Source organism: Prionailurus viverrinus, chromosome F2 (genome assembly GCF_022837055.1).
Source record: "Prionailurus viverrinus isolate Anna chromosome F2, UM_Priviv_1.0, whole genome shotgun sequence".
NCBI classification, from domain to species: domain Eukaryota; kingdom Metazoa; phylum Chordata; class Mammalia; order Carnivora; family Felidae; genus Prionailurus; species Prionailurus viverrinus.
The window spans coordinates 34,577,391-34,591,299 of NC_062578.1; the positions used below are offsets into that span (position 1 = coordinate 34,577,391).

At 34.6% G+C, this 13,909-nt stretch overlaps 1 protein-coding gene across 1 annotated transcript in view; it reads right to left on the minus strand.

Moving 5' to 3' along the window:
* Window positions 1-13,909, minus strand: part of CNGB3 (cyclic nucleotide gated channel subunit beta 3) — a 152,090-nt gene that overhangs the window by 75,078 nt on the left and 63,103 nt on the right. The window contains exons 5-8 of the mRNA XM_047842749.1: window positions 13,366-13,518; window positions 12,179-12,387; window positions 5,657-5,707; window positions 2,798-2,884 (exon numbers count right to left, since the gene is read on the minus strand). Coding sequence (XP_047698705.1) covers window positions 2,798-2,884; window positions 5,657-5,707; window positions 12,179-12,387; window positions 13,366-13,518 — 500 coding nt within the window. The remainder of the gene's footprint in view (window positions 1-2,797; window positions 2,885-5,656; window positions 5,708-12,178; window positions 12,388-13,365; window positions 13,519-13,909) is intronic.

The following is a 13,909-nucleotide window of genomic DNA, read 5'->3' on the forward strand; positions in this document are numbered from 1 at the left end:
AATAGGTGTTAAGTCCAGTTCCTTAACACTAGCATTATTTTCAAGCAAGTTGCATTAAATGAGCATTTACTTCAACAAAATTTAAAGTCCAGTAATAGTAGCATTGGTTAGCTATTCTTGACATTGTTCAAAGAGGTACAGTGAGTTTACATGCATGTAATCCAGAGTTGCTATTTCCCTCAAGGTCTCTTCCTGCTTACATCTTCTTCTATCTTAATTCATACACCCTACATGAACTCCTCTTTCATTACTATATGCAGTATAAGGCAAGAGGAAGAGCATGAAATCCAGAACCAAACTCCAATCTCACCTCTGCCATTTACCAACTATGCAACATTGGAAAAGTCACTAAATATTTCTGTATCTTGGTTTCCTCATCTGTAAAATGGGAACAGTAAGACAACATACCTCCTGAAGCAGTTGCATCCATACAAGAGTTAGTGTATTTAATTATTTAATTATTAATTTAAGACTCACAGAATCTTACAGATATAAGGGATTATTGAATATTACTTAGTTCATGGTTTATTTAGTTCAAAATTGATCCGATGTAAATATGACTGCAATAGAACATTTAAAATTACAAAACAGATATAATAGGAATCACTGTTTACCTAGAAATACACACAAATGACTTGTTTTTCCAGAATCCTAAGTAGGAAAAATCCCTCATTCAGTTGAGATAATTTCAATTTGTGGTAACTTGTTTATTGTGCTCTTAATAGAAATTTGCACAAAGGTGTTTTTAAGTTTAGCTTCAGTGTTCACTGTAGAGAAAATTTATATTTTTAATTTGTATTCTCATATATAATTTGGAGACTGAGAAATGAAATTTTTCCTAGGGAATTGTGCATTAAAATGACACACTTATTTGTGAAATGACTAGACTATTGGGCTATGAAAACAAGATCAATGTTGAGTTTCAGGGTATTCTATATTTAAAAAGGCTATTGAATATAGTCTTTGGACACCTCAGAGATACAGAGATGAGGTATAAAGAGTTGGCTTTTTATAAGTTTTTATTATAATGCCAGACAAACTCCCAAATCCATAGGAACCTGAGTCTTCCTGGAAAGTTGGTTATCTCTGAGCAGGAATCTCTGGCAACTTTCATGTGTGATTAGACATTTGATGAGGGATGGCCTGCCTGCTAAGTTGCTTGGAAAGTTAAGTTTTGCTCCAATCTAGACCCACATTCCAAGGTAAAACCAGAAATCTCTAGAGTTGTCTTAAATGTGTTAAAATATAAAGGAAAGTCCCTTTCAACTTGAAAAAAATTATGGGTGGGGTGCCTGGGTGGCTCAATCGGTTAAGCATCTGACTTGGCTAAGGTCATGATCTCTTAGTTTGTGAGTTAAGCCCTGCACTGGGTTCTGTGCTGACAGCTCAGGGCCTGGAGCCTGCTTCAGATTCTGGGTCTTCCTCTCTCTCTGCCCCTTCCTGGCTCTCTCTCTCTCTCTCAAAAATAAATAAACATTGAAAAAATTTTTAAAAAAACTGAAAAATTATGGGCATGGAAGGAAAGCCCTTTCAGGTTGAGGTTTATTTGCCAATTTGATTACAGTAAAAAATTTGGAGTCAAAAACATGTGATAGAATCTACATTTTTTCACCCTGCTAATCCTCATCTCTAAAATGAAGTTATTTGAGGAATAAATGGTGTCACGAATATTAAGTTTGACAAAGTTTGCAGCCCCAAGCATGTATTCAACAAAGAGGAGCTGCTTTTTTTTTTTTTTGCTGCTATTTCTGCTGTTGTCAGGCTCCACCATGTCCCCAGGTTATGCTGTATTGTCTTCCCAAGATGTGAGAGAGATAACCACTTAAAATTTATAAAATCTTTGGTGTTCCTTTTATAAAGGTTGTTTTTGGGAATACATTATTGTTGCTATTTTTAAAGATTTACATGAAATTTCACGTCCTGACTCTCCTCAGATTTGTTTTAGGTGCCTGATGAAGCTGAGTTATAAAATGTTTATATCTTAGAATCTTTTTGAATAGGTAATGCATTCCCACAGTTTAAAAACAATAGGAAACATATGCCTTTCAAAGTCTTGCTCCCATTCCTGTCCTTATTCATTCTAATTCCATCCCCCCCCCCAGCTAACCATTTTTATTAAATTCATTTGGTAGTTTTTCACTGTTTATATAAATACAAAGAAATGGAATATTTTCCTCTTTGTTATAGAAAAGTTAGTAATGTTCTATAAACTATTCCGTAACTAGCTTTTAAAAAAATTATCCTTAAGGTCTTCCTGTATAAGTTCATACAAAACTTTCTTTTTATTTATTTCTTTCTTGTGTTACAAAGTATTCTATTATATAGGTGTCCTACAACGTATTTAACTAGTTCCCTGTTGGTGGATATTTGAGTTATATCTAAATATGTGAACCATTCTGTTATGCAAAAAGCATTTGCAGTTATGAGTAACATGACTTAAAGGTAATCTAATCTATCATTTTACTGCCTGTGTTCCTGGTATTCAGTGAGCATCTAATGAAAAAGGACAAATGGGAAAGAATATAATTATGAAAGATTCATTTGTAGTTATAGTTGTATGTAGAAGTACAAAGGCATTCCTATCTTAGATTATAAAAATACCTCTTGTGAGACATAGAATAATCAAAAACAACTTCCATTAGTAGAAACAATGATGTTTTTCCTTCATTCAGTTTTAAAATTCATAGCATTGATAAGGGCAGAAAAATGGACAGTTTGGGAAAAATTAAAAATATACTTTTAGGACATTTTAAATCATTTCAAGATTATAAAAAGAAATTAAATATAGTTATCTTACCTTTAATATCCTATTTGCCCTAAATATTGGATTAAACCCAAAGAAGACGTAGAAAACATCAAATGGCATTATTGATGCAACATCCAGCTGTTGGAAAAACATATTCACAATCATTGTATTTATGTGCTTTTTTAGACATGGATTGATTTATACCAATATGTAAGAGCTGACTGGGTACCATGAATTATTTGTTGTTTAATACAAAACTGCCTTCAGTTAAGTATGCCCGGTGTCACTGAAAGGTATATCAGCACCATGAAAATAACAACACTATTTTGTAGTCTACTTCTAATATTTTTCATTTCCACTTTCATGCATCTGAGCTCTCCTTAGGCTCTGCATTTTCTGTAATTTCTGTTGAGATGTCACATATACTTCAGAGATGGCATGGTTGCTAATGTTAAAATACATTTTAATAGTGTTTTAAACATGGGGCTTTTGGACTGAAAGTCAAGTCAATTCTTGATTTTATTAGAAACCATTGAACATTAAATGCAGTTGCATATTTTTATGTTTCAGCCAATACTCCAGTATTCAGGCCTGATTATACTGTTGGTGGTTCTTCCAGATACCTCAGTTCTCTCTACTGCTCTCTCTTCGGGATGGTATTGCTAACAATAAACTGCTATGAAATCTATCTCTTAGACACTGTGCAGCCTGAGATAGAGGAAAGGAACCAGTCCCATTTACAATTAATCAGTAACTCCAATAGGAGTTGAAAGTATTAAAAGTATTATTATAGCTCAAAAAATATATATATTAAAATCTGTCATGTATTTAATTATTCTCGTCTTCTATCATCCTGGCAGTTGCAAAATGGCAACATCACTTGCATACTTTCCTGATTGCAATGATGACAATAAGAAATTCTTTTAGTAAGATATATTCATTTTCATTAATTTTTATACAGTTTTGAAAAATAGAGTAATTTAAAAAACATTTAATTTATTTAAAACATTTAAGAGCAGTTAAGGCCTTTTTGTAAGGCATATAAAATGGAAAGTTGAGGTAATTAATTGCATACCAGAATTTCACAATAACTTAGTGTTACTAAAGAGAAATGAAACTTTTAGTTTAAATTAATCAGACTGGCTATTACAAACAAATTCTTTACAGATAGTATTGGTTTATAAATTATATCATATCCTCAAACCTCATTAATTTTACCCTACAGATACTGAGACTTGTAGCAAGTTGAGACGAATACAGAACAGCTATTAAAATAATGTCATATAAGTATAAAAGCAGGAGCATAGAATTGTTAACTTGTCTAGTGTTATTGCAGCACTCATGTTTTCTGGCTCAAATCATAATAATCTTTTTAAATTCTTTAAAATAAATTTATTAGAACTAATATGTCAGAATTATGGTCTTTTTACTTGCTGTCTATCCAATTGCTCAACTGCCCACTTTAATTCTCTATGTAGTCATTAGCTGTGTTTGATATTAACACGCTAGTGTTAGATAAAGATGATTTATTTCTCATTGAATTGTAGAAAATTGAATAGAGTAAGAATTGACCAATACTGAACTCTGTACAAGGCACTTTACAAAACATGTTGGGATTGAAATAGGAGTAAAATATTGTTTCTGTCCACAAGAAATTAACAATCTAATAGTGGAATAATGAATCACAAAAATAACTAGACAAGCAGGATGTGCTAAGAGAATTCAAAATGAGTGACCACAATTGAATAAATGTAAATTTTTGCATTTGTAAACCCACATTAAATGTATGAGTTAATTTGCCTTTATTCAAATTCAAGACAGTGATTAAGAGTTTAGAATAAGTTTTGTGACACTTAAAAAGAATATACATCCTCTTGTGGAGTTCATCAAAGTAGCATAGATTATGAATATGTCTAAGTATGTGGCAATTTTTTACAAAGAAAATTAGCGGGAGATAAAAACAAATTGAAAGAGATTTTAATCACCATAGACTGCCAATGGGGACAATAGGGTTCCTAAACCCAGATTTGTATTTTTATACAAAATTCGAGGCCACAGAAGTGTTCTTCAAATGGGAGGTTGGACTTACACAAGTTAGATAAGCTTGGATATCTCCCAAATCTATATTTCTCAAAGGTAGGAGGGACAAATAAAAGATAACAAAGTATTTGGGTGTAAATAATCATGAGTGAAAAAACATACAATTATATTGTTATTTGAGGAAAGAGGGTGCCATATTATATAAATAATTGCTTCTTTTCTATTTTGTTTATATGAACAACAAAGAAATAGGAGTAGACAATTTGATAGACTTTTACAACATGGTATGTGAATTGGAGGCTAGCATTCTATATGAATAAGACAAAGTACAGTATAACCTTGGTTTGTGAGCACAATTCATTCTGGAAACACACTTGCAATTCCAAGCACTTGTATATCAAAGTGAATTTCAAGAACCATTGGCTCAGTTGTGATCATGTGACATTTGGATCATGTACTACTCATATTGCAAGATACTGCCTGTTTATCATGTTAAAATTTATTAGAAATGTTTGCTCATCTTGCGGAACACTCACAGAACAAGTTACTCATGATCCAAAATTTTACTTTACACTCCATACTTCTTTACTGATATTTTATTCAGAATTTAAATGTGAGCACTAACATTTTGTTGTGCTTGATAAAGATGCATATAAAGAACTGCACATTCAAGGAAGTATACCATGTAATTATTGAGAAGCAAAAACTTCAGGTTTGCCTTTGCTTAATAGAACTTCATCTGTATAAATTTTGTTACAAAAGCTACAATTCAAAAAGAAGCAGATTTTGAAAAAAGAAATTTGTAGATGGGACTTAAAATCAAAATGGCAATGGATAACTTGCACAATTTTGAAATTGTAAGTCACCTACCCGAAATTTTGTAGAACTCCTGTAGTGTGTCTTTAACTCATTTGAATCCACCTGAAATGTGATATTTTGAATTAATTTTGCCCAATTTCATCAATTATTTTTCTCACTGTGATAAATATATATACCTATTTCTCTTTCCTGGTTCCTTGTAACTTCAGCCCATAAATATGCTCTATCCTCTTATCTCTTAAAACAGAATAAAAATCTTCTTTGGTGTTTGTTTTGTTTTTGCTATTGATCTATTATTTGTCACTCAAGCTTCTAAAGAAGTTGCCTACATTGCTTTATTTTGCATCCTTCCCTCAAATTTCCTCCTTGATCCATGGCAATTTGGTGACAATTTGACTTGCTCTCATTTTTCTCATCCCATTAAGACGACCAATATGAATGCCACCAACAACGTCCTAATGATCACACCAAGGGAATCCTTGTATTCTTCTATGGCATTCACCATGTTTTGAAATCACACATATTTCTTGGCTCATTTATTTAAAATCAGTGTATTCCATTAAATGATAATCTATCTTAGGACAGGGTTGACTTTGTTTAGCAACTGTATATAGTTAGTGACTAGAATATACTAGGAATCCAATAAATACTTATTGAGTGGATAAACAGATCAAGGAATGAAGAGATGACTAAAAATTTGATATTTGTCTTTGAAACTTTTTCTTTCCAAAGAATCTGTAATGCCATTTTTCATTTACGTCTTCAGTTCTAACTATTTGGTGACTTTTTTTTCCCTTTAATTCCAGGGCTATCCATTTAAATGGCAACATTCCCCAGGACTTAGCTCTCTTCTCCTCCTCTTTATACCTGCTTCCTAGAAAACTCCACCCACTTAAATGGTTGCAAATATACCCATGTACATTGATGCTAACAAAGATCTACTGCCATCTAATATCACTTTCTGGAGCTATTGACCCACACAAACAACTGCCTATTGTCTTCTTCACTTAGCAATTCTGCTTATCTCAAATTTAATTTATATCAGACCTGAATTCATCATGATTCTTCATTCCCCTCAAGCCTAATCATCCTCCCACCTCCTCCTCTTGAGTATCCTATGAGCTTCCTCATCTATATTGGTCAGTGATCCTAGACCACTCATTTTCTCTCAGTCCTCATCCAACCAGAAACCAATCCTATGATTCTTCTTCCTACACTTTTCTGATGTCCATTCTCTTCTTTTGGCATGGGTCTCTTTGCCATAGTCTTGTTCCCCTTCATCCATTCTATAATTGTAGCTAGATGATCTCAGTAAATCAGATTACTTAACAATCACCATTTATGTGAAATCCTCTGTTTCTACATGACTTAAAAAAAAAAAAACCAAACTCCCTTTCATAGTCTATAAGGCTCTACTTTGTCTCACTCACCTCCTGCAGCATCCCATATCCACTTTATTCAGCAGTTCCTCAGATGCATCAGAGTTTCTCACTTTCGTGACTTTGCCAGTGCTATTTCAGAGCTTGGAACTTATCTTTTTCCCCTTTTTTGTGGGATGGAGATGTGCAGATAATGGAAATTCATTCATCAAGATTTGGACCAGGTGTCCTCTCCTTCACATGGTTTTCTCTGTACCTCATAACCCCTGGGCTCACCTCTGTCATGACTCACATTACAAAACCTCACCATTTTCCTTTTGTCTGTCCTTCTTAGGGTGAGTTACTTAAGGGGGTCCATATCTTTGTCTTCTTTTTCCAGTTTCTAATGCAACATTTAGCACATACTAGGTGCCCAATAAATATATGATAAGCGATAGATGAAGAAGCATTTGTCACTCTTCAGATCTAAAAAAATTAATGCTAATACTGGATTTATACTCTTATATTTTAGTTATAGGTAGGGAGGAATTATCTATGTATTACTAATGATCTGACCAAAGTATTGTAATTTGGACACATGGAAGCAGTGTCTTCTAACAGTTATCATCCAGACTGTCCAAGCTCAGAAGTTTTAAACTAGTGCCAAGCAATGTTAAATACTGGTTAGCCAACTCACCAATTCCTGTTCCCCTCACATTTTTTGGCTATAATTTTTACCCATGCACATATACTGTATCTTACAGAAATATATTAGAAAAAGTGTAAGACATGCTCATCTAATGATTTTACTGTGAAACACAATGACTTATTTAGCCACTGGTAAGACCTAGACAGTAGTTTAAGTTGAATCATGTACTGAGCTTGAGTAAAATCAGTCAGCTCTTTCAAAGCTCATCTGGGACTGACAGATAAATTTCAAGTGCTATGAGGATAAAATACCACCCTCTCCTCCAACCTTGGAAGAATGATTTTAGCACTTTTATCCCTTTACTTTTAGCCTTGTTTATGATCCTATAATTGAATAAATGTAAATGAAACTAAAACTTGTTATAGTAGAGGAAATGCCATCTAGTGATTCTAAAATTTTCTTTGGAGCACTAAATAAATTAGGTATTATTAGTTGTATGAGGATCTGCATGCTTACTGCTAACAATTAGGCACTTATTTAAAAAATGTTGCCCTATTTTAATTCTCTTTCTCTCTTTTAGGCCTTGTTATTATGCCGGCAACATTTTTTTCAGGGGAGGCTTACTTTATGAAGGATAGATATGCTGATTGCACCTAAATCCTCTTCCAACAGATGGTTTGTGAAGAAGCTTTACCCAGGTATGATTATATTTACTTCTTCTGATAAATAATTCATAGAAAGTCCATAATTTCATATAGAACAGATAGAAGTGTTTCAAAAAATAGTAATATCATCTGAAACAACTACAATGCAGATTAAATAGTTATTCAAGGAAAGAAGATTCTTGAACCAAGTTTGCCATTCATTCACTCCTTCAAACATTTCTTGGATATACTCTCTGAGTTCCTAAAATAGGCAAATGAATTGAATACTGTCCTTATTCTCAAGAAACTTATTATCAGGTAAGAAAGAGAGCTACATATAAAAATAGGAGACAATAAGGGAAGTTAAATGTGTGGATATTCATTCATTTGATTCATTCAACAACTTACTGTATATCTTTTAGACTCCAGAGTCTGGCCTCAGTGTACACATTGTCTTATTCTTCACAATAGGTTTATGAGGTGGGTATTATAATTCCCATTTTATGGATGAAAGGTAAATGCATTTTCTTTAAATAATGCTATTACTAAATTTCAGAGATGGAATTTGACCCTGGTCTGCTTGTTTCTACTATATCATAATTAACCCAATTTTTACTTAACAATTAAATAACAGAATTATGAATAAAGTGTACAGAGCGCAGAGAAGGGAGTGATTAATTTTCTTTAGGTCAGTTTATAAAGAGTAACTGAGAAGATGAAGTGCCAAAAGTGGTTGACAATAATGGCAGGCCTGATTGGCATTGTCACTAGATGGCGCTGAGCATTTCCATGGATTGTTGTGATTGGTAGGTTTAGCATTGTTGTGTGTATGAGAGTCTACTATCTCAGTAATCCTCATTGCCATTTCCAGCTCTATTTCTGCAGTCTATAAAGGAAAGTAACAGCAAGAGAGTTGGTCTTTGATACAAAATTTTGTTCTCTATTTGAATAGCACAATTTTCAGAATAAAGATATTGCAAATAAATGCTGTGAAAAACTTGTAAACCATTCCAATTCCCTATATTGTGGCCTTTAGCACTTCAATCTGTTCGTTACCTACTTTTCAAGGCCTTGGGGAACTAATATTCCCATTCTCCAGCCCTGAAATACCTGGAAACTGTAAGTATTTAATAAATGTTTGTTGAATGAATGAATGAGTGAATGAATAATTTGTCTCTGTACACCAAAGGTAGCAGAGATAGCTAAATGTAGTTAGATCTTTAGTTTGGGTTCTCAACTTGCATAGTCTTCTTACCAAAATGTAATCAAGTTTCAAAGGCTAACACTACCTACCCTAAATTAAAGAAACCATTAAACTTCTTTTGAACAAACAAAGCAATTAGTTCCTGCTCTGTATTTGTAGTTTGTGATAATGCATTTTAAATAGAGTCCTTTGAGTGTGTTTTTATTGGTTATTTTTCTTGTTTTTAACACTCCATTGTGTGTAAAGCCCTTTTAGAAAATTGAAAATAAGTCTCCCCTTACTGATTTTGTCATTTTCCATTTGTCAAACATTGATTTTCTCCCCCCTTGTGCATCTAATGGAGGTTGAAATTAGCACTCTTTTTTTGTGTGTTGTTTACTTCTTATTTGTACACCATCATCATCATTCATCAAACTGCCAGTGAGCTCTGGGGATAGTGCTGGTGAGCTGACTAGTGCTCTGAAGTCCACACAAGGAATATTTTGAATAGATTTTTGTTACAGCTTTAGCTCTTGCCTTCAGAATTTCTTTCTATGAAAACTTTTAAATAATAGGAGGATTTCTTCAGCAAATAAATTTTTTTCTAAAATAAAACAACAACCAAAATTACTCCTTTTAGCTTTTTGATAATTTAAGATTGTCTGGAGATTCAAAAGAAAATATTTGGGAGATGAAGGAACCCACCTCTGTTCTTTAAAAATATGTTTCAACCACGGTGCCATATATTCCACTGGTCTGCTCTTCCTACTGTGACAGATCCACTGGAGGATCTGTTCTGTGCCACCCTCACAGAGATTGTGACATGGACACCAGTTGGAAAGGAGGCATCCTTCTAGTTAGTTGAGGAAGGGGCTGGAGAGTAGAGATTTTAAGATTTGGGTATGTGCTTGTGGAAACATATTCTCCTGTTTCTGTCTTAGACTGACAGGATTGCTTATGAAATTCCCTCAATACTGAGGATAAATCTAGGAGAAGATAATTTCTCCTAAGGGTAAGAATGCTAGTTTCTGAGGTAAGCACTGCATTTGATGATGAGAACTGGGATGTGATGAGTCTGGAAAGTGGAAGAGTGAAAACAGTATAAGCCAGTAGATGCCATATTAATTAAAAAAAAAATCACAAAACAACTGGTGTGTTTTTTGTGCTTGTGATTTGTACCTGTCTGCAGGCTGTGTGGCTTCCTACTTACAGTCTGGCTCTTTTGATGAAGAACTTGATGGCTTATTGTTATAGTACCATCTAATAGCACATTCTGCAATGGTGGGAATATTCTGTGTTCTCGGATATGGTAGCCTCTGGCCAAATGAAAATTGGGCACTGAAAATATGGATAGTGTGGCTAGGATACATGAATTTTTAATGTTATTTAATCTTAATTAATTGAAATTGAAATTTGAACAGACACATCTGGCTAGTGGCCACTATATTGGACATTGCAGTGAATCTACACTGATTTAAAGGGTCATGACAGCTTTTCTCTTCTTTTTTTTTTTTTTTTTTAAATTTTTTTTTTTTCTTCAACGTTTTTTTATTTTTATTTTTGGGTCAGAGAGAGAGAGAGAGCATGAATGGGGGAGGGGCAGAGAGAGAGGGAGACACAGAATCGGAAACAGGCTCCAGGCTCTGAGCCATCAGCCCAGAGCCCGACGCGGGGCTCGAACTCACGGACCGCGAGATCGTGACCTGGCTGAAGTCAGATGCTTAACCGACTGCGCCATCCAGGCGCCCCTTTTCTCTTCTTTTTAAGTTAGGTTTTCCCAAAGTGTCAAGGCCTAACACTTTAGATTCGTTTTTTTGTACTATGTACAGGTGCTGTGCTCAGTGCTGACTATACAGTTATAAAAACAGGATACAGTCTGTGTCCTAAAAATCTTATAGACTAGGGCTTTCGAACAACATCAGGCTATCTCCTGAGGAGGTTGAGTAGACTTTTATGTGTGAAATAATACCTGCTTTATTTAAAAAAATATTGAGGTGAATGGTAGATTCCAATGTGGTAGAAAGTACCTGCCTCGTGGACTATATGAAGCTTGATTACTAGAGAAATATATATTAAATTACTTCTTTTTGCATTGATAATTCATACTTTTTTTTACATTATTTAGGTACAGTATGTGTATGTTTTTGACATTTCAGACCTGGTATTATCTTTCTATCGTCACATATTATCAAAGTCTGAAAAACTTACCAACATGAACCAACATGGTGCAGTTGTAATGAACATGGGTTTTGGAGTAAAGGTCTAGGTTCGAATCTTGTCTCAACTACTTTCTTAGCTTTGTGCCTTGAGCAATCATCTACCCTCTCCAAACCTCAGTTTTATCTCCTGTATATGGGGTTGACAATAACATCTTCTTTATAGGGTGACTGGAAGGATTAGGTGAGGCAGCGTAAATTAATGCACTCATGAGGCATCAGACATAGCTCGAGGCACTTTACATGCATCATTTCATTTAGTCTTTCCATCAACATTATGAAGGTACTATTGTTATTACTATTTTTAAGATGAGGAAACTAAAGCACAGGGAGATGCATGGTCCCCAGAACACAGTGAATCCTCAAGGGTTGTGTTGTTGTTGTTGTTATACTGGTGGTTTTTAGTGGTTAAAGACTCATACAGACAGAAACAGTCAGATGTTAAATAAACAATGTTGTTAATTTATTTTTTTGTTGTCCAATCTTCATTTGTCAGTTTCTGCTTCTCCCCAGCCCCACTTACTATTATGTTTCCTCCTTTTATAAACTGGAGTCTGGGCTGGATTAATAGCATATCACAAAGGTAGATGATATCACATATGATGTCTGTAATAAACCAGTAGCATGTGTTGTCTGGTGTTTGATACGGAAAGACAAGGCGCAGTGGTATAAGCCAGCAGTTCCAGTTATAGGCAATGGTGACAAGCAAGAGCCACAGGAGGTAGAGTCGATCTAGAAAAATCCAAATGGCATGTAATAAGCATCAAAAAAGACTCTCTTGTAATGGTAATGTTGGAGCAATGTCCTCTGGAGATAAGAAAATTACTGTAAAAGGTTCTATTAACATTCAGTACAATTCTGCCTTTAGAGTCGAAAGCACTGGGTTTTACAAGGGATATTGAGTGATCTTATCAGCTCTTTTAACATTGGAGAAAGGCCTTCTTCTTTGCCAAGAAGTGGCCATGCTAAGTCTGTCCCCACAGGTAAGTGTGCTATATGGATCAAGGAAGAGGAGACTCAGGGGAAGTCAGAGGTGCCCTGTTTGGATAACTGCGGCAGTAAGCCTTTTCTGCATCAGGAGTTAAACTTCAGGATCACCCAGGGCAGGTAGACAAAAAGGCCACATCTTGCCTGAATGAGTATGGCTGATGTGAGGGCAGAGAATCGGTCCATTAACACAGTCCATGTCCTTTCACAATTGCTTTCTTCTGCTGGAGGGAGGCCACAGGAAGGGATTTGTTCAGTTAGAATAATTAACAATGTGAAAGGATGGAAGAAGATAGATACTTTATAACTACTTTTTTTAGGGAGGGGTGTGGGTGTACATATCACTGAATACTTTGGAGCTTTCTTTTCAGAAGTAATTACTGGCAGAATAGACCTTGGACTGCTTTTTGTAACTATCTATCTATCTATCTATCTATCTATCTATGTATCTATCTATCATCTATTTATTTTGGTGATTATACATTTACTTTACTTCACATTATTCTGGCATACATTTTAAAAATAGGCAGGAATATTTTATCTCTTGCTTTCACCAGAGAAGCGCAAACAGTCCATTGCATATTTGATACAGTTTATGTTCTGCTTTCTAGACAGATTTAGAATGTGGGCTACAGAAAAAAGGAAGTCATTGGTGACTTTGGGTTACATGAGTTCTTGATAATAGCCAGCCCTCCCACTGAGAACTTCACCCTTTGATGGTACCTGTGTATGAATCTATGCTTCTTGGAAGTCTAATTTGCTTTAGATACTCTGTCAGAGGCATCTTCTGGAATTTAAAACACAATATGTGATAGTAATGTTCTTCTTTTAGCTTAGCACTGCTTTCTTGTGTTGATGGTACAGCTGTGGGCTTTGCTTTATAGGGGAAAAAAGAGATAAACACATTTTTAAGAAGTCAGGTTAGCTAAATGAGAAAAAGCTTGGATTTCTCAAAGTCAGAACATTTCAGAATCTTTCCTTCTCAATATAGGCAGATAAAGCATGTTTTGACATTGAAAACAGTGACATTAATGACAATATCCATGTAAGGAAAACACTGGAATTTGGAAATAAACAGATTTAAAGCTTACTAGTAAATTATCCTACAGGTGTTACAAATGGGATATATTATTTATTTACTGTAATCTCCACACACAATGTGGGACTCAAACTCACAACCTTGAGATCAAGAGTCACATGATCTACTGACTGAGCCAGCCAGGCACACCACAAATAGGATATTTTAAGTACAAGCTTAATTCTTACA